General features: G+C 42.0%; 1 protein-coding gene across 1 annotated transcript; it reads right to left on the bottom strand.

Annotated features, from left to right (window-relative positions):
* Nucleotides 1-683: 683 nt before the first annotated feature.
* Nucleotides 684-26,375, bottom strand: LLGL2 (LLGL scribble cell polarity complex component 2). Its single transcript, XM_059828033.1, has 25 exons — nucleotides 26,280-26,375; nucleotides 19,973-20,070; nucleotides 18,897-18,978; nucleotides 17,578-17,693; nucleotides 16,802-16,960; nucleotides 15,869-16,031; nucleotides 15,554-15,686; nucleotides 14,441-14,495; nucleotides 14,093-14,247; nucleotides 10,500-10,717; nucleotides 9,931-9,998; nucleotides 8,757-8,910; nucleotides 8,544-8,648; nucleotides 7,957-8,249; nucleotides 7,558-7,711; nucleotides 7,071-7,221; nucleotides 6,261-6,377; nucleotides 5,565-5,731; nucleotides 4,556-4,820; nucleotides 3,682-3,835; nucleotides 2,979-3,016; nucleotides 2,461-2,508; nucleotides 1,878-1,920; nucleotides 1,089-1,150; nucleotides 684-702 (listed from the first exon to the last, which is right to left on the bottom strand). The coding sequence occupies exons 1-25, from the start codon at nucleotides 26,352-26,354 to the stop codon at nucleotides 695-697; spliced, it is 3,081 nt and encodes a 1,026-aa protein (XP_059684016.1). The 5' UTR covers nucleotides 26,355-26,375; the 3' UTR covers nucleotides 684-694.

Genomic DNA, 26,375 nt, shown 5'->3' on the forward strand with positions numbered 1-26,375 from the left:
GATATGAGAGCAGACAAGGATCACAAAAAGGAATTCAGAGTTTTATTTCCAAAAAAGAGCAATGTAGTGTTGAAACAAAAATCAAGTTCAATTAGTTTTCCTCTGATTTGAACGGCTACAAAAATAGATTCTACCCAAATCCATAAAGCCAGTTAACAGTACCGTAACAAAAACCAAAATTACTCATTCAGATACCACATACAGCAGTCACAGGAACCTAGCATATATTATTTAATGTTTTTTTAAAAAGTAGATTTCTAAAATGTTTCCGTTAAAACTGAAATACCCATCTGATTTTTAAAAAAATTGTACAAAAAATAATTTTAAACCAGTCGGAGGTAACAGTGTGCGTTTATTAAAATCCTGCACCAAGGCAGTAACATTTATAATTTAAAACCCAGACCAGTAGAAAAGAGAAATGTGCAAACATTTGAAAGTTAGATGTACTCAGAGGCTTGTGGTGCATCAGACCTGGCGATCCACTTCTGTCCTAATGCAAGGCGGGCTCCAAGAGGCAACGTCTCTAATGAGGCACTAAAAGGGGAGGCAGAGGCAGGCATGCATATGCATGCAAGTTGCAGCTCACTAGCCTGCGATGCAGGGAGCAGTGGTGCCCTCTCCCCAGGGACGGTTTGCCCAATCAGTAGTGTTATGGCACTCAATCCAATGCCAGAAAGTCCTTGATGAATTCTGGTCAATCTGCTTTGGGATAAAAGAATGCAAAAGCCATTTTAGAAAACGGAAGTTGAAAGCTAATGAGAGCTAATGAGCTGATATACTCAACAGATTATTGCTATGAGCTCTGGCTACCTCTCCAGCTTGCTTTATGGTAAGGTTAAGACTCAGCCTTCAAAGGATTTTTATCGCTTCCTTTAAAACTGATGCAGCATATTTACTCATGTGGCAAAAGGTGCTGAACGGTGCTAGTACATCACACAGCCAGCAAATTTCCACCCTGAAAATTCAGACCAGAGTTGTGCACTACCACAAACCATTTAAATGAGCTGAATTTTATAAAGAAACTTCATTCTACTTTCTGCTTCCTTTGGCTACTTCACTGGGCCTGAAATACCCTTAGCCTCACCTACCTCCTCCATTACTTAGTCCATGTCCTAATGGACTTCTTGCCAAATTTCTTTCTGCATAGCTCCTGCAATGACACAAGAAGAGATTCATTATTGCAATGCAGTATCATCCCATCCACTCCCAGCTGCTGACAGAAGACCAGGATTAGGTAGTGTCCAGAGGAAGTGCGCAGAGCAGAGCGTGTCAGGCAGTCACTTATCCTTACACACCAGCAGTTACCAATCCCACCAAGCTTCCTGCATCCGTTGCAAATGATAGTCCTTTGTCTACACTTCCGTAGCCCCTGTCACCTGAACATCAGTATTCTAGGGAGACAAGATAAAGCCCCGCACCCATGGTGGTAGCTTAGCTCTACTGTATAGACAGAATGGGAGCAGAGATACTGAACACGTCCAAGTGACAGTGTCAAGCCAGGATTAAAACTCCAGAGTCCCATCCTCGGCCAACTAAGCCCATGTGGCCTGCCCTTAGATCAGTATGGGTTGACATGAATAGAAACCTGTATGCGAATACTCAGAGTCCTGTTCCTTTGGGATGTGGGAATGTGATCTCTCCTGCTTTTCGGAGAGAAAGAGACAAAGCATTATTCATAAAAAATGTCAAGGGACAACACATGAAAGAGAACCTGCCTCTCTCTTACTATTGCCCTGTGATAGTTTGTGGGACAAATACATGACGAGATTCCAGCACAAGGATCCCTGCCATCATGTTGGGCATCCCCCTGCTTTCAACTAGAAATGCCCTCCCTTGCCAGCCCCATCCATCAGGAACAGAAGTTGGTTGATACTCACCCTCTGCCCCCCTCCAGAGTACTCTGGATCTCCTTCAGGACTTCTGGAAAGCAGAGAGTTAAAGCAGTGAGCCAAACCAGTGGAGATCTGCTTTCAGGCAGCAGCCTAGCCACATTCCACCTCCCCACTGAACAGCCTTTAAAAACCTGCCTCCCGCAACAGAGAGGTCAGACCTTGTAATATCATTGCCTCTTCGATGTACTAAGTTTTTACTGAACACGCTGGCATAAAGGACTGTAACAGCCATTTGCCAGAAGAAATATTGCCAGTCCCAGTGTACCAGAGCCCCAAAGGAACAGTCTGTTCCACCTGTGATTTTACTGAAGTCCTATTGGAAAGTAAAGATCCTTCTCTTATCACAGCAGTGAATGCAGCTATGCAGAACAACCCCTGCCTGAGGGCATGACTCTGTCCAACCCCTCACTTCTGCTGATTCATGAAAACCCAGTATTTCTACCAGTCTTGTGTAATTGCAGATCCCTTGGAACTGAATACTGGAATCCACAAAATTCCCAGCAGCTTTCTTCTCTTCCCACCCACAAAGCCACCTGCCCCCTTGGTAGCAAGACTTCATCTCACTCACTTTCATCATTGAGTAAGGCATGTTCCATCAGCCTCCCAGACTTCCTTTCTAAAAAAAGAGTAGGGAAACAGCTGTTACCTAACAGTATTTTTCCCTTTTCATGAAATACGTGCAGTTTTGGAAACCCACAATAGAACTGGATTTATTTTTTTCCCCATTAAGTACTTTTTGACTTTACTGAATGCTTCACAACTAATCCTTAAAGCCTCTCACATACCGAATTATATTTTCCAGCAATAATAGTTTGGCTAACTGAAGATCTGTAATCTCAGACCTTATCTTCCCACAGCCTCCTCCTTCCAGCACAAACTATGTTCTACCCTTCCAAGGCAATCTTGCCACATGCAACTTACTTTAGAGCTAGCAACTACTGTGTCCAGGCAGGTCACAATGTTTCCCTCATATCCCTCCTTACCTTCCCCTTTCTTAGGTAGAAAATACCAACTGTAGCAATAGGAAAGATGTTTCAGGGTTTACATGTCACCATGCTACATTTAGTACAGTTATTTTTTGCTTACCGTCTTCTCCATAGTCACCCGAACTCCTTCCTGATCCCCTAAGAAAAGGAAAGGAGGCAGAAAACCAACACTGACTCTGAGGCATAGGGATGCAGAGAATTCATGTATACTCTTGGCAGCTACAAGAAGCTCCAGCGCATGCTAACTAAATGGTTTGCTGAGCAAGAATGTAGGAAGGGCTTCATCACATGCTGGTGATGCAGAAGCCTGCAGGCACCAGAGAACTTTTCTAAACTTTTGGAATAAAATTCCTATAGGATCTCCACGAGTGTCAGATCTACTATTATTTGCTGATGCTCCAAGAGGAGAGGAGGAACACTGGATTTCCCTCCACAGAGCAACAGTTCAGCCTCATCAGTAACACACAGTAGTACTACTGAAGTATGCAAGAGTCAGGTGTCCATCAGACACATCATGAGGCAACAAGTAAAGCAAGCCAGAGCTTACAGTTTATGACTCTAGCTTAGGGATACCAATTCCAATGCTTCACTGCTTTGTCTCGCCAGCTGTACTGCAAATAGGAAAACCATCAGGAGGAAGGTCACATTTCCTCATGCCAATCTATCTAGGAATGTTGTTAACAAAGACTTCAAACTCTTTCTTTTGCAAGATGACACTGTCGATAAAATAGAAAACTTTGTTGGAAACAGTCGAGTAGATCTCACTACTCAGACACAGCATGCAAGAGTTTTACAGACTTTACCTGGATTTTCTTGCAGCATTCTCCATGCCAGACTTGTTGTGCACATGATTGTTGCTTGTAACTTCTGGCATGTCCACAATGCACCGGGGCTCCACTAACCATTTGGTAGAAAGTGAAAATCTCTCAAACTCCGATGGTGAGATCAGATAGAAACCTACAGATGATTGGGAATTTACAAGCAATTCTCAAGTCCAAGAATATAGTTCCAGAACTAGAGGTGATCCAAACAAGAAGGGAGCTAAGCATCCTCAATGTTTGGCAGAAAGGGTTTGCATTTCCCTCCTATTTAAATGAGGAGGAGTCATTGAGGAAGATATTACCCAGTTTCCCAAGGATTGGTTAGCCTAGAGACTGGGCAATTTAAGATTATCCTGAGAGATAATTGTATTGTCCTGTGCTGGCACTTATGAAAAGCAACATAGAAAGATATGAAAACTGAGCTGCAAAGCAGCAATCCACCTTCAGCAGCCATAGGATGCTGGATTCCAGTTTTGCAATTTGAATGTTGAGCCACAGGCACGTATAGGAGGCAAAATGCAGCCATTTCCCCAGTGCCTGCTGCTTACAGACCCATCCTCTTGACTCTAGACAAGAGGAGGGTGGCCAGATGGAAGCTACCCATGAGGCACATTCAACCTGTTAGCTGAAAACCACTGTATTCATTAATGATAATGGAATAAACTCACTTCTGCTTCCGCTAATTCACATGTCAGTACCTGTTGGCAACTGGTACTGGCCAGAAACATATAATGGACATATTTACATAGTATTCACATGTATACACAGCCAGTTCTAAACACTAAGCCCTATAATCCCTTTTCTGTTGTCTCAAACACACAACAGAGGCAGATTATTTGGGAGAAGCACACCTTACCTTGTCCATATTTGGTGAAGACGCAGGATGCAATGCCACTCACATCCTCCTTGCGGATACAAGGGTAGCGGATCTGTAACTTGAGGAGGGGCAGTGAGATGATCTGAATGTCTCCCAGGTTAGTCAGGACAGCCAGGTCATTTTCACTGTAATCATCAGTCTTACAGCTGCCAAAGTTCGCAACCGTCACCTTTCGTACCCTACAGCCTTCCAGGGCCGTCAGCTTGAGCTTCAGTTTAGAGCTAACCTTGGGTAATGTGAATACCTGTCAATAGAAACAAGACACTGACATCTCTTTCCTGCACAACGGCAGCAGCCGCACCCCAGGACATCTGCTGCTCCCTCCTTTAACAATGTTTTCATTCACAGTGAATACACACAGGTGTAATTTGAACCCATCTGCCTCCCTGCTCATGGGACAAGAAGTAATCAGCCACAGTCAGCATTAGAATCTGTTTCTGTTCTGACATCAAGCAGTTTTACCCTTCAGGCTGTAAACTGCATTTCTCCCCTAGTTCTTTCATAACCCTTCCGTATTTGACTACAAATTATTACAGAAAGAGAACAGGGTTTACACTAACTGTTGTCCCTTCCACATTAAAAAGCCAGGGCCAGCCTACAGCGAACTACTTCAAGTCTTCTCCTTTATGCTGACTAGTTAGTGTGCAAAACAAGAAGCTTTTTTGCTTTATAGAAATGCCTACCAATTCCTGCTTCTGAACTAACCACAGCAAAAGCTCTCCCAAAAGCAGAAGCAGCCTTGTTTAAAGAGTAGAATGTAATAAAGGAATAAAATTTCTATGTTCAGTATGTGCATCACTATGCTGAATACCCAATTTGTCAGCACACACCTGATTTATGGACTGCACCAAACAGAAACGTTGTCCCAGGGGTGTTATTCAGGTACAGAAGAATAAGCACTCCCAAGAGTTATCCTTCCACTGAGCACTGCTCAGTGCTTTCGCAGATTTTATGCGCAGTCCATACGCACCTCCTGGGTGATACTTACCTTAAATTGCTCTTCAGACACCACCAACAGTTGATGGCTGCCTTGCATGTCAGGACTCTTAGAAAGGTCATGTGCTACTTCTAGAGGTTCTGGGAGGGGAGTGCTGCGTCCATCCAAGACAAGTATGCCCACAATAGGAGCCCTGTGCATCAGCTGAATCTCTTTGGCTAGACAATCAAGATAAGAAGGAAAATAAACAAACAGAAAAGCAAAACAGGAGTCTAGTCAGAGACACTGTGTTAGAACCTCACACATATCCTCTCAGAGCTGGAGACCTATACAATGTGGCTATAGAAACCCTGCCTGAAAAGATTTAGTAGTTGAAGGGTATTTGGACTGAACTGGCTCATGTTAAACAGTAACTATTATTACATAAAGATAGCAGGCCCATCTGTCAGAATAAGGTACATGTGCACTGAGGCCTGATGGTAAACTTCAATGACAGCTGATGCAAATTTAAATTTCTGAAGTCAGTAGGAAATGAGGCTAAAGCATGTCAAGCAGTGCTGGAGCTCACTTACTCCTCAGTTCAGCGGCTGCAGTGAGCATTGCTTAGCTCAGACACTGCTACATTTAGCTCCATGCTCACTGCTAAACAGCAGTAATTGAGCTACCTTGCTTTTCTGTATGTAACTCTTGCTTATACGAGCGATAGCTCAGATCCATTAGGACCTTGCTTTCACAAGGCATACTTACCCTGCTCTGCCCTGACAGGTTCGTCCATCCTCCTCTCTGCTGGAGGAACACGTAAACAGAAGGCATAGACTGTACCTCCATTGGTGCCTGCCCACAAGGACGGGCAGTGGCGGGAGCCTGGAGCAACAAGAAGGCTCATGAGCAAGGCACCATCTGTGACATCCTTGGATAATTGCTTTCCACTAGCTATACACATCCTCCCTCTGTTTACATCCTAAATATCTTTATATTAGGGCAGACTTGCCAGGGAAACTACAGGTTCTTAGCACTTCTTTTCCCAATATGTCTCCATCAGCTGTCCTGATAAAGGACATGGCATGTGACTAAAGGGAACAGAGTGCTGTTTCCATCAGACACCACAATTGCTGCATCCAGTTTTCACATATTTATATCACATATGAGCAGAGTAAACTTATGCATGATATCAGTTTGGGCTCTGATGCACAACCAGTCACCACCCTCACCAAAATTAAAAGGCTCTGCTGGAGGCAGGGGTGAGCTTTAGAGTAATGAGACAAGAAAAAGCTTATACTAGAAAGACAGATGTCATTCCAGCACATTTGAAAACCAATCATAAAGGCTGCATCCAAAGATGAACTACTACTTACTTTGGATTAGCCAGTAGCCAGAATGGCTGAATAACAATTCTGCATGACAACATATGCTCTTTGTTCTATATTAGTTTTCCAGCATAGCACAAAGTAGGACACAGGAGGTGCTGAATTTTCCTGGCAGTAAATCCTAAAACATTCTTTGGCAGAAGGAGGAAAAACCCATTTGGAAGAAAGGAGAGATGCTTTTTCTACTCACTGTCTCTCAAGAAGGTATCAGCAAAATATAAGGTGCGCACAAAGCCAGTGAAAGAGTCTTCTGCAGACCGGGCTTCAATCTTGCGCTGGACTGGAGCCAGTTCCATTTCCTGCAATGCGTCTTGGTCAAATTTGGCATTTGCTTCTTGCACCTTCAAAGATGAGGAGACATTTTGTCAGTCAGGCAAAGATATAGGGGAGAGAGAGATAGTAAGAGCGGCAGCAATAGAAAGGGAAAGCACCATCATACCACTGAACAGGTATATTCTGCATCATATGTTCAACTACAGACAGTACGTTTTTTTCTAAAAACGTGACTATTTTATTTAAAGATAGCGGCATCCAAAGTTGCTGGTTTTGCCCTTATACCAGTAGCTACTGATACCATAGCAGGACTGCAGACCACCACCTGCTCTAGGCAGTCTAATCAGGACTCTGCATGCTCCAAGCTGTAAACAGACAGGACCCCAAGAACATGGACCCCTTACCTCTGAGGCATTCCCACTACCTCCTCGTCGCTTCCTACTGGACACCCGGCTTCTTCTGATCCTCCTGAATGACTGACGGAGGGACTTCTTCAAGGATTTCACCCGAGACAGTGGGCCTTCTAAGGCCAATTGGTCACTGGGATGCAGTGTACACCTGAAAGAGGGAGACAGTAGGCACGTGGTCACTTTCTACTGGGTGGCAATCACTCCCAAGAATCCAGCAGGACACACACAAATGTCAGAATATGCTTATATATTCTTGAAGATCTTCAACAACAGAGTCCTGTGAGGCAGGGCTTCTTGCTACACTGACTGCTCTTGAGAAATCGCTTATCACGACTTGCTTTGCTGGCAATTCCAGGCCATCTTTAACAGACCTCCTGGAAAGCAGACACTTACTTGACAAAGACCAGTCGTTTCTGCTGGTGGTCAAAAAGCCCAAAACCATGACTGGTACCAAAGGCCACAAGCTTCCATTCAGAGTGAAGGGCCAATGAGGTGACCACAGCTGGTGGTTGACATTGGACAAGGACAAATGGCTGAAAACCAGCTTCAAATCGAACAGGTCCATCTCGAGTCTTTAATTTCTCATGACCTTTCCATCGATAGCCCTCTTGGTCCTGCAGGAGATCTGCTTCAGCATGGTCCACAACATGTTCTGCATCTTCGTCATTCAGTTCCATCACCAGTACCTGAAAGGAAGAGGACAAACTTTGCTACAGCTTTTACAATTCAAGCAGTCCTCCAAGCTGCAGGCCTTCTCAGCAGCTGCAAAATTACAGCATCTCTCAGGGCTGATAAATAGCATTAGATAAAGTCTAACATACAGATTAGAGTAAGCAGAGAACCATGAAACAACACTTCCAGCAACTGGATTGATTTACCACTATAGAAATTAGTATTTCCAATTTTAACACATCTTCCAGTTGCACTAGGATAACCTACACTAAAAGCAACGTTTATGATGACTGTTTATATTTCAATACCTGTCCTGCTGTACCAGCCACAGCCAAGTATCCGCTGTATTTACACAGGTAGATCTTCTGGATCCCAAGTCTAGGATCATCACTATAAGGGTCGAAGGTACCAACCTAGGCGAGAGAATACACAGTGGCTGGTCTTTGCAGATGCATTAACTAGGACAAGAATCAAAGCTCCTCAGGTTGTCAGAAAGCTTCCACAAGCAATAGCTGTCTTACCTTGCGAAGTGGAGGCCATTCGTCCTCACCCAGGGTGTTCATATTATCATTGGGATCAGCATCTGTGAGAAACACTCTCACTGTGCTTAGCTTATAAAGGAGATGTAAGCAGACACCAGATGCATCCCAAAACCGCACAGTGCCGTCTTCATGCCTGTATGGGGGAGGGTTACAGAAACACACATCATACAGGAGAACAGCAAATCACCCAAAGGAGTATGATAAAACAGAGGGGAAAAACACAACCAAAGAATAAACCACACTGTTTACAAAGCCCTGAGCTGTGGCAACTTAAGAGCTTCACGAGAAAGGTTTTGGGGGATTTTTATGTTGGGTTTTTTGTGGGTTTTGTTTTTGTTTAGGTTGGTTTTTTTAAATCCAGTTTTTTCTCAGTGATCTTACACCAGTGTACAACTTAAGATTACTCCGAAAAGCGCTGAAAAGGATACAACCTTAGTATATAGAAGGAACAACTCATCCTGACAAAAATACTGATACCGGGGGGAGTAAAAGAGGGAGGAGAGAGAGAGAGAAATCAAGCTTTAGTTTTAGTTCTCCAGGTGAAAATTGGCAACATTCTTCCAGCATAAGGGTAAGGACTTCTAACAACTTGCTGCATCAAGAATGAAGTCTGAAGAACAGCCCACAGAAATTCTTAAAAGTGCTTTGAAAAGAAAATTATACATTTTTAAGCGATGAGACAATCTCCTGCTAGCTACTTCGACCGCTTAGCTAGATCTGTTCATGCTGATCAAAGCAGACAGGAGTCCAAACTAACCTCTTTTTTGATATTCAGAACAATGTAAGGTGCGGGGGAAAAGCTTCAAGACCTGCAAGATTAAGCTCCACTTTTACATTGCTCCCTTTGAACCAGTCTGGATTACTGCCTGCACTTCTACACAGATGTTTGTTGGGGAAATGGTAACACATCAGAACTACAAATAAGGCCACTTTATAGGTTGTCTCTAGACATCACGACCTGTTTGCTCAAACGTAGTAGAATCAGTTAGATTTACAAAGCTAGCAGCCCAGATTTGAGAAGTTGTATTGTGAGGTTGCAGCCTTCTCCCTTCAAGATGAGCAGACTTTAATCCCACGGGAAAGCCTCAGTTAGTTCAAAAGGAAGAACAGAAACTGGAAAGGGCCCCTTGATTGTTATCAGTTAAGTACATACCCTGTTAGAAGCAAGTCCCTCTGCGGAGGATCTGGAGCTATGTTGGTGCCACCATCAATCGGCCACGGCTACAAATATATTAAGGGAAGACTGTGATTTCCTAGGCAGTGACAGTGTGAAGAGAATATGCAGTCAGCAGGAGAGCATGAACTTCAGTGCAAGTGGCAGTGAAACAGTCCATGCTGTTAGCTTTTGTTTGGATTAGATGTTCCTGTTCTGACACCAGCTGTGCTTTTAAGAAGCTATTCTACACATTTCCTCAAGAAGCTCTGCTGAAAGCTTCATGCTTCTAAACGAGAAGTTTGTAACCACTGACAGCTGGGAACACTCAGACTTTCCTTCTAGCTTGTCAAAGCCTGAAAAAAATACCACATTTTAATCCCCCAGTGTGAGTAACTGTATTGGTGGTGCTCTGGGAAAAAGCCTTTCCTGACCCTATTAAGAGGCAGGACAACGTCTGTTGGGACTCATCCCTCCACACAGAGTGAGCAGCACAGACCACCCACATTCTGAGCAGTCATGCTGTTCTTAAACACATGGGAACACACGTACGTTTAAAGCTGCCATACCATATTCGAGTAGTGAATGTTCTGCTTGCTCCCAGCACTGATAATCCTCTCCCACAGTTTCAGTGGGATGTTGGAGACATGATGTGAGCAGGTGATGGCTGAGCAATGAAGAGAAGCCAGGTATGGAGGATGGACTGCTGGCCAGCCTGCAGTTTTCAAGTCTATAACTACCAGCTCTTCTTCTGCCAGCACCACCATAGCAGAAGGGTCATCAAACTCTGCAGAAACAAGATTCATTGAGGCTGACAAAAATGACCATCCAAGGTTAATAGAAAAAAGCTTCCTGTAAGGCTTATTTGAAAACTTATCACAGAGCTCTACACAAACATTTTTGTTGGCAAAACCTCTAAATGCTTCTGTGTTAACTGGGCCTATTGAGGCACTAATATTAATAGATTTCAGGATGCTAACAGATTTACTGCAAATTCATGTTTCTTTACACTACTCCTAGGATTGTCAGAGTGACTTTTTATAGATTCCACTGCAGAATAAAAAAATTGTTAACAACACACATGGCTAAATAACACAAGTTCATATTCACCACTGCAACAGCCAGAACTCAAAGGACTTTACCTACAGCTAATTAACAGCATGGGGTGGACAGACATGCACACACCCCAGCAGTGACCCATTTAGTACTGTGTTAGGACCACAGTCCATCTAGGCTAAGCTGCTTAAAACACAGTAATGCCTTGGGCTCTGCAAAATGCTTCTCTGCTTGAACTAACAAGTATTTACAATTCAAATCTCTTACTTTTCATTTTCCCTGCTTCTTATATGTTGTGACACATCCTCTGTACTTTCTTTTTTAAAAAATGTGTACATCATCTAATACATATTCATACATGTATTAGATAAGATTACAAACAAAAGAAATTTGTTAATGTAACTTTACAGATGACACCTGACACAATCAAGAATTTACCATTTTTTCATTGTAACTAGAATTCAAGTGAAAAATGTGTAGTCTACAAGGACATTATTGCAGTAACGTTTGCGAGACAGCCACAATAGCAACTGGTGGGGAAAACCAAAACCATGAATCAGTTCACACCAATAACAATTAACACAGCTACAGAAATCTAAGTAAATGCATAGCTGTAACGGTCACATTCAGGGACGGGGAGTGATAAACAGTGAGCCATAAGCAAACTAGCAGCTTTTCACTGACCTTCCCTGCTAACCTGTACTTTTACTTCCCTTCTTTAGCTGGCTGATTACCTGGAATATACTTGCAAGAAGGCACGTCTATAAGCAAGCACACACCAATGCTGTTCACTCAGCAAAATTAACTTCAAGTAATTAGTACTTGGCACCACTCTAGTTGGACACCCCAGGTTTCACTTCTAACTAGCCACAGCCATAACACGCCATTAATCAGTTCAGTTTCTTCATGAAAAAAAATGTTTTCTATTCAGTTTTACTTTGCTTTATGTGCTGTCATTTGCAGTTGCCTACAGGACTTCTGAATAGAACAAATAACATCATATTTGTACTACATTATGCATGATCAGCCCTGCACTCTGCTGCTGCCAACATTAACCAAATATAGTCTGTTTTAACAATAATTTTTTTCCTTGCAAAGGCACATATCTGAGCTCATTGCTTACGGCAAGAATCCATTTTAAATTGCTGAAGTAGCAAGCATACTAGAATTTGTCATGACTGTCACAGACTTATCCACCTGCTAATTAAAAAAAAACCAAAACAAAACAGGAAGGGCTAGCCTTTTAAACGTTGTTTCCACAGCATATTCAGGGTAGTGGAAAGTCACCAGCTACCACCATGCTGCAATGCATAAGCTTTGTGCTTATTAAATTAAGTGGCTTTGGTATACAATTAATACCTTCGTATTGCCATTGCATGGAAGACTGCTTAAGGGCAAACAAGGCAAGCTACACAGATCCATTAAGCTTAGGCAATCAGCCACAAGGAAGCTTGTCAACCACAGAAACCTCATTTTATTGTAAAAAAACTTCCTCATCTAAGTGCAACAGCTTCAGCTTCCTGTAGCAGCTTCTGTCTGTACCCACTAGAAATTGTGTTAACTAGATAATTTAATCCTTGGAAAGTACAAATATAAAGCCTGTTAAGTTGTTACTTCATCCTAAAGGACTTCTAATCATATCCAGGAACTGAACTTTAAGTAGTCAATCTCTTATCTAAAAAACTCAGATTTCCTTCATCTTTAAGACTTTTGTTCCATCATCTAGAATCTCTGCTCTGACAACTTCATAGAAAGTAAAAGGGTCTAGTTTCTTTAATGATAAAAGCTAAACAGTACCTTCAAGTTTAATGGCATTGTTAAGCTTGAAGGTTTAGATCTATAGATTCTGCACGTTTGGAAGATGCTTATAAAAGGCAGCGTTGTGTAGGGAAAAATCTATAATAACAAACATATACAGGCACTTCATCCCAGTTACATTCTGCCTATTTCTTTACTGTTTTTTCAGTGACTCGAGAGGGTCTGTTAAGGTCCAGAGAGAGAGGCGGGGGCAACCCAAAAGCTGTTTCTTTGTGCGTACTTTCCCAAGACGGTCCTCCCCTGGATCTGTGGTCTGGTTTGTACAATAGGCCAGAGGGACCCAACCTGCAACTACATAGTTGAATGCCCACGCCTGCACAGTGTAGCTGGGAGCTGTCACCACCACCACTGGCAGTACACAAGAAAATAGGTTTGGAAACTAGTCTACTAGGCAAACCAGAAACTAGAAAGCCTGAGAAGATTCAGTAACAGAAGATTTGCCTACAAGTTACTAAAAAGCACCTAAGACTTCTGTGATTTGGTCTGACCCAACTTCCAATACTGCACATTTGTGGAGCTTGAAATACCATTTCATACTCAGTTACTTCAAGTTAACCAGGAGCAAGAACTACACCAGCATTAGAAGAACAGTTCTTGGGGAAAATCCTTTACAACTCCATGAAAAGAACAAATATTATGGCTACTGTGGAAGTACGGGCAACGAAGTTCTTCAACAGAAGCAAGAACCTGACAAGTTCTAAGCAAGCTGTGGAATTCAGTTTTAGAAGTGTTTACATTCATGTTCACCAGCAGTAAGTAAATTAAGTTCTCTATAGACTGACCCTTGGTTCTATGTCACCCTTTGTTGATTTATTACCCAGAGCCCTAGTCATAAATCCAGGTAGTAATTAAAAGAAACAGTGTCTCAGTGGGAGTAAATTCTGGTTTTAATTATGGCCTCCTTTGAAGTGCTATTTCCAAAGAGCAATAGTCAGATCCTCATTTCACGACCTGGTTATGTCCAGTGTCCAGCTTATGCAGACATCAGCCTGAGAGATCTTCTCATTAATGGAGTAGCTTAATTTTGAGGAATGTATGGCATTTGTAACCAGCCCATTCTTTATACCAGTATTTCACACTTCACTTTTAAATGGCAAATCTCTTATGGTTGGACTCAACCTTAAGGCTCTCTTCCAATCTAAATGATTCTATGAATCTATGTTAAAGTCTCAGAAAAACCCTAAACAACTGACCTCCGTACCACATTCATATGCTATTTATACCAGGCAGATTTCCACATGCATACACAGCTATTCTAATTCCTCAGTAATGCCCTTTCATCACATACCTGCAGTAGGCTCTGAACTGAAGATTATAAAGAAGTCTATCACCCGTGATGTGAAGTCAAAGGCTGTTTGCTGACTGCCATGGACAACAGAGATACTGTGTCGGTCACCATAGCTAGCCCGGGGCATCCCTCCTTGGAATATAATGTAAGGAAGCCTTAAGGGAAAGACAGAGTTAGAGTGGTCTATGCTGAAGTGAGGAGTAAGCAAAATTTCAAAGACATGAGGCAAGTCAAACTTTCACAAAAAATTCTTATAATGTTACTCTAGAGGGCTCTTACGGTATTGTGCACTGCACCCTTTAAATGCCTTTAAACAGGTGAGAGTGGAGGGATACACCACGAACTTACCCATTTTTTGTTGTCTGCCAGTAGATCTTGGAGATGGCCTTGCAAGGAAAAGGACCTAAGAGAACACAGTTATTTGCCATAATTCAAGAAGTGCATCTTTACATTAAAAAGTTCCTTATTCTGCTTCACCAAGGTCATCTGAGCCTCCAAGTCAAGGGGAGTCACCTGAATTAGTAGGCACCACCACCACCTCCCCAGACCAAGCCACATCAGACAAGAAGTCTTCTGGGATGCACTGACCACAGTACTCCTCAGCAAAACAACGCTTAGACTCAGGGGAAGTTTTGAACCACGTTGCTGATGGCTAATAGGGAGTGGAAGTGCTGTTGTAGAAGCTGATTAACTGGAAAGGATTGTCAAAAACACAGGCATTCCTGAAACTAATGTAAAGGTGATAGAGCTCTATAAGCTTCTATATGCTTGAAAGATGATGTCATCCCCATTTGATGGGTTTCTGCAAATCAGAGGCATCATTTCATCACTGCTCAGGTCGACAAAAAATACACTTAGCTCACTATTAATTACAGAAGATCCAAGCACCTCCTGCTGAACAGGACACTTGAACTAAAACAAAGAGCTGAATCACCAACACCCTTCTTCATAAGGGACATTAATTTCTTCAACACGTTTGCTTTCAGCGTTCAGGACGGACCTCATCATTGTAAAGGAGTTTAAATCGAAGAAAAAACAGACTGAAATCCCTTAGTCTAAGCTCACGACCCATTCAAAAGACAACACTGCGTTTTGCCATTAGGATTAAACACTGGGGAGAACGCAACTTAAATATCCCACACAAGCTCCTCTTGATAGGACAAGAGGAAATGGCCTCAAGTTGCGCCTGGGGAGGTTTAGGCTGGATATTAGGAAAAATTTCTTTACTGATAGAGTGGTGAAGCATTGGAACAGGCTGCCCAGGGAGGTGGTGGAGTCACCATCACTGGAAATGTTCAAAAAACATGTAGACATGGCATTTTGGGACATGGTTTAGTGGGCATGGTGGGGTTGGGTTGATGGTTGGACTTGATGGGTCTTTTCCAACCTTAGTGAATCTGTGATGCGCAAAATGAATTTGTATTTAGACGAATAGGCAACAATTAAACCTCACTTACTGACCATAAGGCACAAGGTTTTCCAGAGGCTCAGGCTGCCTGTTGTCACTGGATACTGGCCACTGGGTGTAACTTCCATCATAGTGACAACTAATGAATTTACTGCCATCCCTCTGCCAGTAGAGGTTCTCCAGCTGCTGAAGAGGAAGACACACAATGACTGCTCTCCAGAGAGCTGTTAACACCCCCAAACCCAATGCATTCTTACTAAAAAAAGAAGCTTTGTCAGGCTCTCCCTGCACCTACTTGACTTCAAGAGTACTCTGAGAGGAGAGCGCCCTCCCTCCCCTGCTGAACTGACTTTGGATTGAATACATACCTGGCTGCCCAGGAAGTGGTGTGTTACTTTGTTATTCTGCAGGTCCCAGAGGACAATCAAGCCCCTGCTGTATCCAATCAGGATCTGGTCAGGGTTCTTAGGATGCTCCCGAAGGGCTTCCACCAATTCACATGATCGCCTGTTACAGTAATCTTCTGGTACCCTACAGAAGCAGAAAAAAAAAAACAAGAAAAGTTTATTCCAGGTACAACCCAACTGACTGTAATAACAGTTAAGGTATAAGAATGAGAAATTTAAGCAACGAAAAGTTCAAACAGATGAGAATAAGTACAATCTTTTCACAAATCTTTTAAGCAGCATGAAAGTCTTATGTAAGATATCACACCATGCCTGCCACATGCATCCAGTCCCATTTTCTTCAGGGAAAACCGAAGGTTTACAATGAACTCCAGGACTGGATCCCAGGAGTGTAAAGATAGTCTGAATCACTATTCTCTTGTAACCTTACAGAAAAGCTAACATGGAAGTGTCAGTAGGAAGCAATAACAATATAAAGTAGGACAGTTTTCAGCAGCACTTGAAACTCCAGAGTGACAAAATCCTCAATTGGACAAAGCAGTATCAGAAGTTCTGCCAATGGTTAAAAAAATAAATAGGTAATTACAGCTGAGCATAATATTTTTTGCAAAAGTAAACATAAGGGACAGGGCAAAAGCTTTGCAGATTTACTCCACGTGTCTCCTGTGTAGTTATGCCTATATGCTATACGTCCACGGTGAGAGTACTGGTTTGACCAGGACAGAAACTGTTACCTAACACAAACCAGTCACTTTCGCAGGAGTCATGCAGATTTGGACAATGCTTAACACAACAGTGAGGCCCCAATACATAATCTAGGGTGATGTTTTAACAAAGGATTTGTCTGCTAATGGGATTCCACCTCGACGCAGCAGTGCCTGTTTGCTCACTCACCGCTGCAGCACAGCCTCAGAGGTTATGGTCCTGTCCTCTAGCACTCTAAATGATGGAAGCTCCACTATAAAGATGTTGCCACTCTCTGTGCCGAGATACAGGACGTCCCGTGAGGAGTGGAGAAGGACAGCTGTTATCTGCGTGGCACTCGGCGGAGACCTGGGGACGCAAAGAGACTCTCATCAACTGCATGCAAGAAGACTATCGTTACTGAACTTGAGTCAAGTAACAACTCAACAGGGATATTTACAATTGTCATTTGTTTTATAGGCAGAGATTTTGGGCCAGGCATTATTCTTCTGAAGGAGGAAAACACTAGCTTTAAGATAAATTATGTCAAAAGACTTTGGACAAGCTCGTGGACAAAGACTCAGATGCCTTTTTATAGAAGCCTCTCTTATAAAATGACCCTAAAGGAGCTAAAAATAGCTCATCCAAAACTGGCAAGATCAACTGAAACTAAAACCGTAGCAGTATTTTAAACTCTGACTTAAGGGATGCTTAGATTTACTTAAGGTTAAGACTTACAGCTCCTGTACACACAGAATTGGATGCACAATATTAAAAAAAAATGTCACCCTTTACATTGGTACAACACTCTTAAAAGATGGTCTCCTGGGCCCTAGCGAACTCCTGTTTAGTTTCCATGGATGCCCCTTTAATGGATTCACAGGAGTGAGAGTCTGTAAGAACAGGACAAGCTCTAGCTAGAAGAGCAGCAGAATTTTCTTGCTTGCTTATCCCCAAACTAGCTCAAAAACAGTCTTGCAGATTACCCAGGCGGCCCTTTCAACGTGAAGCGGTGCTCCTCCCGCAGCTCAGATGCTCCACTGTGCTGCTTCAGGCTCCAGAGATGCAAGCTGTTATCATCTAGCAATGTCACCAGCTGGCACTACAAAAACCACACAGTATGCTTTTTTCAGAATCACAATATTAAATATAACACAGTAAATCTAGCAATAAAGTTGCTGCTGTTCACAATTCTCTGCTAAAACAGGACTGAGAAGCCAGTCACAGTTCTTTACAGTGGTGGGTATATACTGCAGCAATGCTGTTAGCTGACAGTGAGGGATTTGGGGGGGAGACAAGAAGTAGCCTAAATGCTGAAAACCCTTTTTTACAGGGCAAAGGCACAGGTTTTCACTGAGGGGGATGACAAGGATTTAGGCTCTTGAAAAAGATCAGCCTATGCTGTAAAGCTCAGCCAGGCAGCTGCAGGCTGTTAGCTCACCACCTTCTCGCTCAGCATGGTTTGCTGCAACACACCCCAGCTTTGGGTGGGGCTGATACAGTCTACTACACCACACTCCTTGCATTCTTCGTGTCCAACCTCATTCTGGAGGGTTGTGTCAGAGTCCTTTTATGAGCCCAGCCCTACCGGCTGTATGTTCAAATTGAAGCATTTTACCTGCTGAAGCCACACCTGGTGCAACACTCCCCATGGGAGTTTCAGCTTATACCATTAGTTAAGCAAACAGACACCCAAAACCACCTCAAGAATTAAATCCCTCTCTAAGAGGCCACTTGTGCTATACTGGGGGCATAAGGCAACAAAGTATGTGGCCAAGACACCAGTCTGCCAGTCAAGGGAACGGAAAGTGGTTAGACAGTCACCAGACATTTGGAAAATTCTGCCTTCCTATTTTTAGTTTGTGGAAATAACTGTTCAACAATCCCCAGGAGCAATACTCAATACCCCAAAACACAAAAGCAACAAGCTTAACAGCAGGTGAGGTTAGCAGTACTGTTTTGAACTCCTGAAATAATTAAATCAGTTCAGCAGCAGCTACTGTTCTATCTGTTCCGCAGAAGAAAGACCGTCCAGTCGTACTGAAAGAATAGGGGCTGCAAAAGGAAAGGAAGTTGTTGCTTCTGCAGCAGATTGCCTGAACTATTCTGGCCTTATTACCATTCCCAATATGTTGCTTGAGATAAATGACTAACAGTTAGGAACAATAAAGCTACTCTTAAGTTTTACTGAGCATCTCCACAGCAACAAGTGCTGCTGAGAGCACAAAATATACTGGAATAAGCATTCCCAACCAAGCAGCCTTTGAATATACTTGGTAATAGGAGGTACTGAAAATACACTTACCTGATCAGGTATAAAGTGAATCTGCATTACAGTATTGTTTTCTTCATGTAAACCCATGAACTCCACCCCAGGAGCACCATACCTGAAGAGTTTGTTGAGGATATACAGTATTTAAGATGACCCACAGCTACAATTAATTGATAAGAAGCTTGCTAGCAAGCAAGATGAAAAGAGATTAGTTTGAAACCATGTTTTACTATTAGCAATCTGGACTAAAAAGAACCAATGCAAATCTAGTTTGATTTTATATGCTTGTAGCAGGTTACACATACTACAGAAGAACACGGAAGTTTACTTCATGCTTTGAGCATATGCAGAAGAGGTGCCTGGACCCTGTTTTTTCTGGGAGATGTTTAGTGGTTTCCCAGACACTACAATCCTGCTTAACTAATTTGTAACCAAGAGACAGATGGCTACCGCCTGCATGTGAAGTCCAGCCTCTGAACACAAACAACACCAGGAATGAATGATTAAGCAAGCAGAGAGCACACCAACTTTTCTTTTCTGGGCTGAGTGATATGCCTGTTTTACAGCTTGCCTAGCTGGTCCTGTGCCATGGGAATCACCTCAGTGCCTCACATATACACAAAAATTGGACTGGACATCATTAGCTAAAAAACCTCACCACCTTCAATGTTTAGGTCTTTAATGCCTGGTTGGTCAAAAACTCTGGAAGCTGAAAGCATTTCTGACTTCAGTTCTAACCTTTGAAATAGAATTGCTTTTAAAAAAAAAAGAAGGAACCCTGCCCCAAATATTTAAACAACCCTGGAATTTACAACATGAAGGATTGCTAAACTTAGGCCAGATCTAGTCTGACCTTCTGCATAGCAGGAGCAAAGAGTCTTGTCTAATATCTGCATCAGCTCAGCTTCTGTTTGAGCTATAGTTCAGCTCTTGGCAAGATAATCCCATTCTGATCAGACCGAAATCTCTTCAGACCTAGGCAAACTGTCCCAATGTTCCAGAAACCCTTGCTTGCAAATTTATACTTAGTCTAACTTTTTACAGTGTCTTCAAAGTTGCACATTCTGATGCAGTCAGAGAAATCTAGCCAAAGTTGTTCAAAAGAATACAGCTTGATGGCTCCTGATCGCGTTCCGATGGCCATAAGGCGGAGAAATGGGCTATAGCCCAGTGCACTGGGTTGATGGGGAAATCCATGTTCCACAGTCTGGTAGAGAGAAAGAAAAATCATGATCAACAGCACGTTTCACGGGCATTGCTTTATATAGATAAAAACCAGAAGTTAAATATGGCATGGCAGTCTGAAATACAGCACTTAATGGCAGCTTTTTCTGTTGAAAAGCATTCAAACACAGGTTAGATTTGCTGCACAAGAGCCTAAGTATAAATCCATTCCAAGAACCCCTGGCTCCACAGCCAGGATATGCAGAAGTGTAAGAGAAATGGAAGAGAAATATTCTGAAAGCAGTAACCCTAGCAGCTCTTTATGTTAAGATTATAAATAACTCTGCATAAGCACAGCTTACTCAGTCACCACAATACACTCCATCACTCCACATCAACTTTACTTCTGTAAACCAACTGCTCAGCACAATTTCAAAGTCTGATACAATTACTGCGTATTGTAAGGTCAGCTTTATCTGCCAAATTCCACACAGGTCAGCCTTCCTGCTAGGCCACCTCAGACTAATTCAAAGCCATTCGGTAATAGAAAGATATCAGTCACTATGATGGGGAGCAGTACGTTGCTTGGCCTTAGTGGCTTCCCTAAAGTAGAATTTACAGTGCACAAAGAGGAAGATTTGGAGCACATTGTACGCACCACACTTAGCATGGCCGATGCATTTACACACTATGGAATAATATTCTATCATACTTACAGGATGCAACCAAGCTGCTTGTAAAATAGCTCAATCAAGTTTTTAGATGTGCTAATGTACAGCTATTATCATTGTTTAGACAAAACAAGAATGCATGAGTGTTCAACAACATATAGCTGTGTAAAGGGGGATTTGTGTGCCTGAAGATTAATAGGGCTACTTCCCGGAAAACACTGTTATCCTTACAGTCACAGCTTCTGGAAAATATGTTCTTCTAAGACAAGTTGGACAGCTACAGAATAGAAATTTGTGACAAAACAGCCTGAGGGACCACTCGGGCACAAAAAAAAAAAGAATAAGCAGCAGATAAGCAGAGAACCCTCCATCTACAGAAGTAAGCACTTGCATCTCACTCCCATCCTCATTTCCATCATTTCTTTGAGACAGAGCTACCACATCACTTGGCTTTATGGTTTATTCAACCTAAAAATAACACCTGGACTTTATTTCCTGCATAGTGATTTGCCAACTTAATCCCTCACAGGAGACTCAAATAAAGCCAGCTTCATTTCTGTGGTCATGCCATTAGCCTGAGGTGCTCCCAGCTGCTACAAAGTAGTTTAATGCCCTTTTACTGTTCCTGCTCAGACACAGGCATAGGAGGATATGGCTGACTCCCTAGTCTGCCAGATTGCTTCAGTTTTAGCCATTTGATGACAATTCCTAAATTGTAAAAATAGACCTCCTTCCTCTGAATCATCAGTTACCCCAGCCTGAGGTCCTATTAGGGGAAGATGAGCCATTTCAGAAGACATAAAATTGGAAATACTGGAGCATTTCCCAATTTTCTGCTTGCCAACTCATAAGACTGGGCAAAGGAGTAGTTACTAATTTTTAACCTTTTATATGTAGTAAATTAAGATTAGTACTACTGGCTCTAAGACCACTGAGTTTATTTCCCTTTATGATAACTTAACCTCCAGCCTTACTTATTTATATTCTAAGAAGGTAATTTAAGTGTTAGGTTTGTATTATTAAAAACAAATTTTGAGAAGTCAATCTTTTTAATGTCACCATTGAAGTTGTTGCTAACCAACCTTTGCTTAGCTGCACATATAAAACTTCCTAGAGGAGACTGTACGAAATTAGGAACTTATCTACGGACTCAGAATTGAAACAGGGCGGTTTTCTAATCCAGCACAGGCAAAGAGGAATTTCCCTGTACCGTAATAGCTACCGAGACAACACAAAAAAGCTTCCTAGTTGTCAAAGTTGTGCGAGTATGAAGCCATGGTATACAATTCCGGGATGAAGACTCAAGAGAACATGTTACCTTAAGAACAAATCAGATGTTTAATTGAATCAGGTATATCATGGGCAATAGACACCATTCCACTCTCCCCCAAAACAGAGTGAGGAACTTGTTAGGGAGACACCAGTGTAATTCCACTGTCAGTTTTAGTTTCAACTTGTTCACAGTCGCTGCGCTGTCATGTCATCAGCACAACTAGGTGCCATTTTCAATGAAACATCAATTAGAAACTGTGTTTATCCTGAGATTTCTTCCAGCCCAGAAGATAAGGCTTTAGCCATTAATTCTCACAACAGAAAACCATGACTTACACAATACCGTACTGCCTGTTAGGATACTGTCGATACTAGCCTTAATATTGGCCTAATTATATCTTGGTTTTGATGTGTTAATTTGTAAATACATTAGACAAGTCAGTAAAAGCTTTAATGTTCGAGACCTATGAACTGCATAACCGAGTGTGTACCATTCAGTCCTAATAATAGGAGGGTAATTTTTTTCGCCAGGTTCTCCTTCAACAGAAAATTTGATGTACCCTCCCATCCCATAGACCAATTTGCAAAAGCTACAGTAACTATTACATCCAGGAGTAAGCTGTTAGTAACAGAAGGCCACTGCAGAAAACAGTACCACATGCAGAAGCACAAGAAGAGAGTATCAGTAACAACCACAGTGTGTTACACAACTGCTTATGCAGAAACCATTAGTACATTTACTTTACTGACAGCTTTGAATCTTCAACCAAGATGCCCATAAGATGTAATGAAGATAACTCCCTCCTATGTCGTTCATTTGTTTTCACAGCCCACAGCCAGGCAAGAAAGGCATCGGAGTGGCTTTTTGGCTGTATTTGACACCACCAGGGCCAGGCATTCACATTCATTGTACTGATTACCCAGATCTTTTTCTTGCCCTTATTTACACCTAGTTGTTAAGTCACATCAAGTCGGCTTTTCGGCTGGCCTCCTTTCCTCCCCTCTCCCCGGCAGCTTTCATCAGCCAATCCTTTCACCTGCTCAGCAGGTAAACCCAGCAAGGGGGAGCAAGGGGGGGCAGAAGGCAGGAGAGGTTACAATGGAGCCTTTCAGCAGAGCTGAAAGAAGAAACTAGAATGCCCACAATGTGCCCTCCCTCCTCAAAGGGCCTTTGTTTCTTTGAGGAAAGGTAGGAGCTTTCATTTTCATTTTCCTCAGACCACAGGTTTGTCAGACTCAGTAAAAGTAACCCTGATGTCAGCAGCATTAACTAACAGAAATCCTTCATGTCAGTCATATTTACTGCAGGAAAAATGCAGCCAAACTTAACAGTTGTTCCCAGCCCACTAAAGCTGTGCAGGTGCTGTCTTCCTTCTTTCATTTCTCTCCGCTTCTCCTCTCAGACTGTTTTATGACAAAGCAGAGACAAACCCAACCACAGGCAATACAAACCCTGTACCTTTGTTAATGCGCCTTTTGAAGAAACAATGAAGCCTGTGTTAAATCTACCTTGCATAGACACTACTTCAGTATTTAAGGTAAGCTATCCATCACACCCATTAGCAAAGGGTTAGGAAGATTGAAAAGAGGGGAAAAAACACAAAGCCATAAATTAAATGCAATGTTCCCAGTTTGGTAACATTCAGCTGTAAGACAGGCTGGTTCACCTGTGTGTTACCCATCATCTAGTCTGACAATGCCAGCCTGAACATGTTTGCTCTGCAGGGCTTGGACTGAGCCAAAGGCATACAAATACTACTTCCAAAAGCAGGATAAACTTAAAGAAGTAGATTGCCAAGTCCACATACCTTATCCTTCATTCTATCCACTGAGCTAAAAACAGATTCTTGCAACAGGTACACACAAGTATGGGAAGTTCTTACTCATACAGAGGAACAGATATGCAAAGCTAAATGACGAGCAAAATTTAGGAAGGAGTTTGTTGAAACAAACACAAGTTTGAGGACAGTTTGAAGAGCTAGTCCAGTGGTCAATCAGTCATTTAAAACTATCTGGACCACCTCTTATCTGGAAAAGAAATGCAAAAAGGGAAACAGTAAAAAGATCACAACCTATTGAAACTTGAGGGAGTAAACAAATAAAAATATCCACCCCCAGCAATTAAAAAAGTCTTTTTTAATTGAAGTCCATTACTAGGTCAGCATGGCCAAATACATTCCACTATATTAATACTAAACTTGTGTGGCATCACACATTCATATTGAACTTCAGTGTAAACAATAAAATGAGGGCAGGAATCCCCAGCACTTTTAAGGTACAGACCTTCCATTTAGTCACTACCAGCATCACAGTCACACACCGAAGAAGTGCAAATACACCATGCAATTTCTCTGATCAGCAACTTAATAGTCCCACAAAATATTTCCCAAGCAGGTTCTTAGCCAGAAGTGTTTCAAAGACCTCAAATAACAAGTGTTTAAAAACTTGCTTACCAGCACTAATGTGCTTGCTTTACTAGCACATTAGACAAGGACAGTCTTGGCACAGAAAGTACTATGTTTCTTGGCTCCTTGAAGCCACAACCTCCAACAGGTCAGAATTAAGGTCTGACTTTCCCAGATCCTCTCAGTCTACCTAGCTGACAGTAGATGTTTATTGTATCAAAGGGTAGAGGCTTTCAAATGATCCATTATCTCTGGAAATACTGGAATGGTACACACAAGGCTTGGGAAAAAACCACCTTTGTGCAAGAAAAAAGCATAATATGAGAGATTCTGGTATAATGTAATGCTATAATGTTCATTCCCTTTCCGATTCTTGTTAGAAAAGAACAAGTTACCGTAGCTTAAAAGTGCAAATGCATTTTGCAAGGCCTTTAATTACCAAGTTGCTAATGAGAGTAAACCATTAGGAAGTGTCCAAAGTAGTTGCCTCCCTAGAAACAAGATGCAATTTTTACCTTCAGGACTGAATCAAATGGAGTGACAAATCCTGATGCCAACTTCTAATATATTTGGAAGTTTCCCTCTGCTGCAAAAGCTGGTTCTTTCAACCCTGTTTTGCATCATCCAAATTAGCCTGTCTCTGGCAGGTAAACTTTGGCCAAACATTCTCATAAGAGACAGGCATATTCAAGGAAGAGACATCCCTGAAATAGCAAAGGTTTTTCCAAGGTATATACAATTTTATATGCTTATAAGCAATTCTGACCCATCCCTGGGATGTCTTCTGAAGCTGAAATTGCATTCAGCTAAATGCAAGCAACTCAGTCCTGGTCCTCATTTACTGAAATTTTTACTGCATCTGCACTAGCATTTCCTCATGGTAGCAAGCAGAAAATAGGCCTGAAGCACCCTTGAGTTCCTTTTGTCTCCCCAATGGGAGGGAGGTATGCATGGAAATGGTGTGGTTTAGTACCAAATTACATTAAATCATTCATCTCAAATAGTCAAAGTTCCACTTTAAGTATATATCTACACTAGGGTCTTAATGAATCAAGGTTATTTCCTAGGCTGACTTCATTTATCCATTATACTTTTCAGCAAAATTTCATTTCAACCTTGGAAATACAGAACCTACAAATATATTTTTGATACCTAGTGAAGGTGTTTGTAAGTAGCCATTAGCCTAGCAATGAATTAATACTAGGCATTTACAAAGATGAAAGCACTATGTTCCTGGCCAGGGCTCAAAAGAAAATGCCCACAGTGTTGGATAGACAGCACAGCCATTGCAGTTTCCTCTTCACAGAGGGAAGGAAAAAAACGAGATACAGATTCAGACGAAGATAATAGCAAGTGCATTATTAATGGCCACTGTGCTCCCTAGGTGCTACCACAGACTTTTAAATTCACATTTAAAAAACAGATATACTTATAAACCCAAAGTATGATCAAGGACAAAGTAGTCTGGCTTCAGTTGCATCATAAGCTGTGTCTCACAGCGTGTCTTTAGAAAAATGTTTACTTTCACAGTGGTACTGGAAAGACTACCTATAACATAAATAGTCACAGCACATAACAGGACAAACTACACAACACTCAGAGTATATAAGAGCTGCTGTGAAGATACCTTCTTTCAGCAAGTGACACTCAATAGCATGACAATATCCTTTTTCTTAAAAATGAAAGCCAGAATTGAGAATATGCTCGTGAGCTTAAAGAAAACTAGTCAGGCATATAGGGGGGGAAAAAAAGGACAGAATTGAAAGAGAGAACAAACCACGTCTCCTAAATTTAACTTTTCCACCCACACTGAAGTAGTTTTTCCTTCCCTTTACACTGCGCAGTGGCTCAGGATAAATTTACCTCGCACACATATGCCTTGAAGTTTGAGGAAAGCACTGTACCTTGTTAAACTGGAAAAGGTCGCGTTTAAGCCTTTCTCTCACTGGATCATGTCCGGGTCTTAAGAACCTTCTCATTTTCCTTGCTGTTGTATCTTG

The sequence above is a fragment of the Gavia stellata genome, chromosome 22 (assembly GCF_030936135.1).
Source record: "Gavia stellata isolate bGavSte3 chromosome 22, bGavSte3.hap2, whole genome shotgun sequence".
Taxonomy (NCBI): Eukaryota; Metazoa; Chordata; class Aves; order Gaviiformes; family Gaviidae; genus Gavia; species Gavia stellata.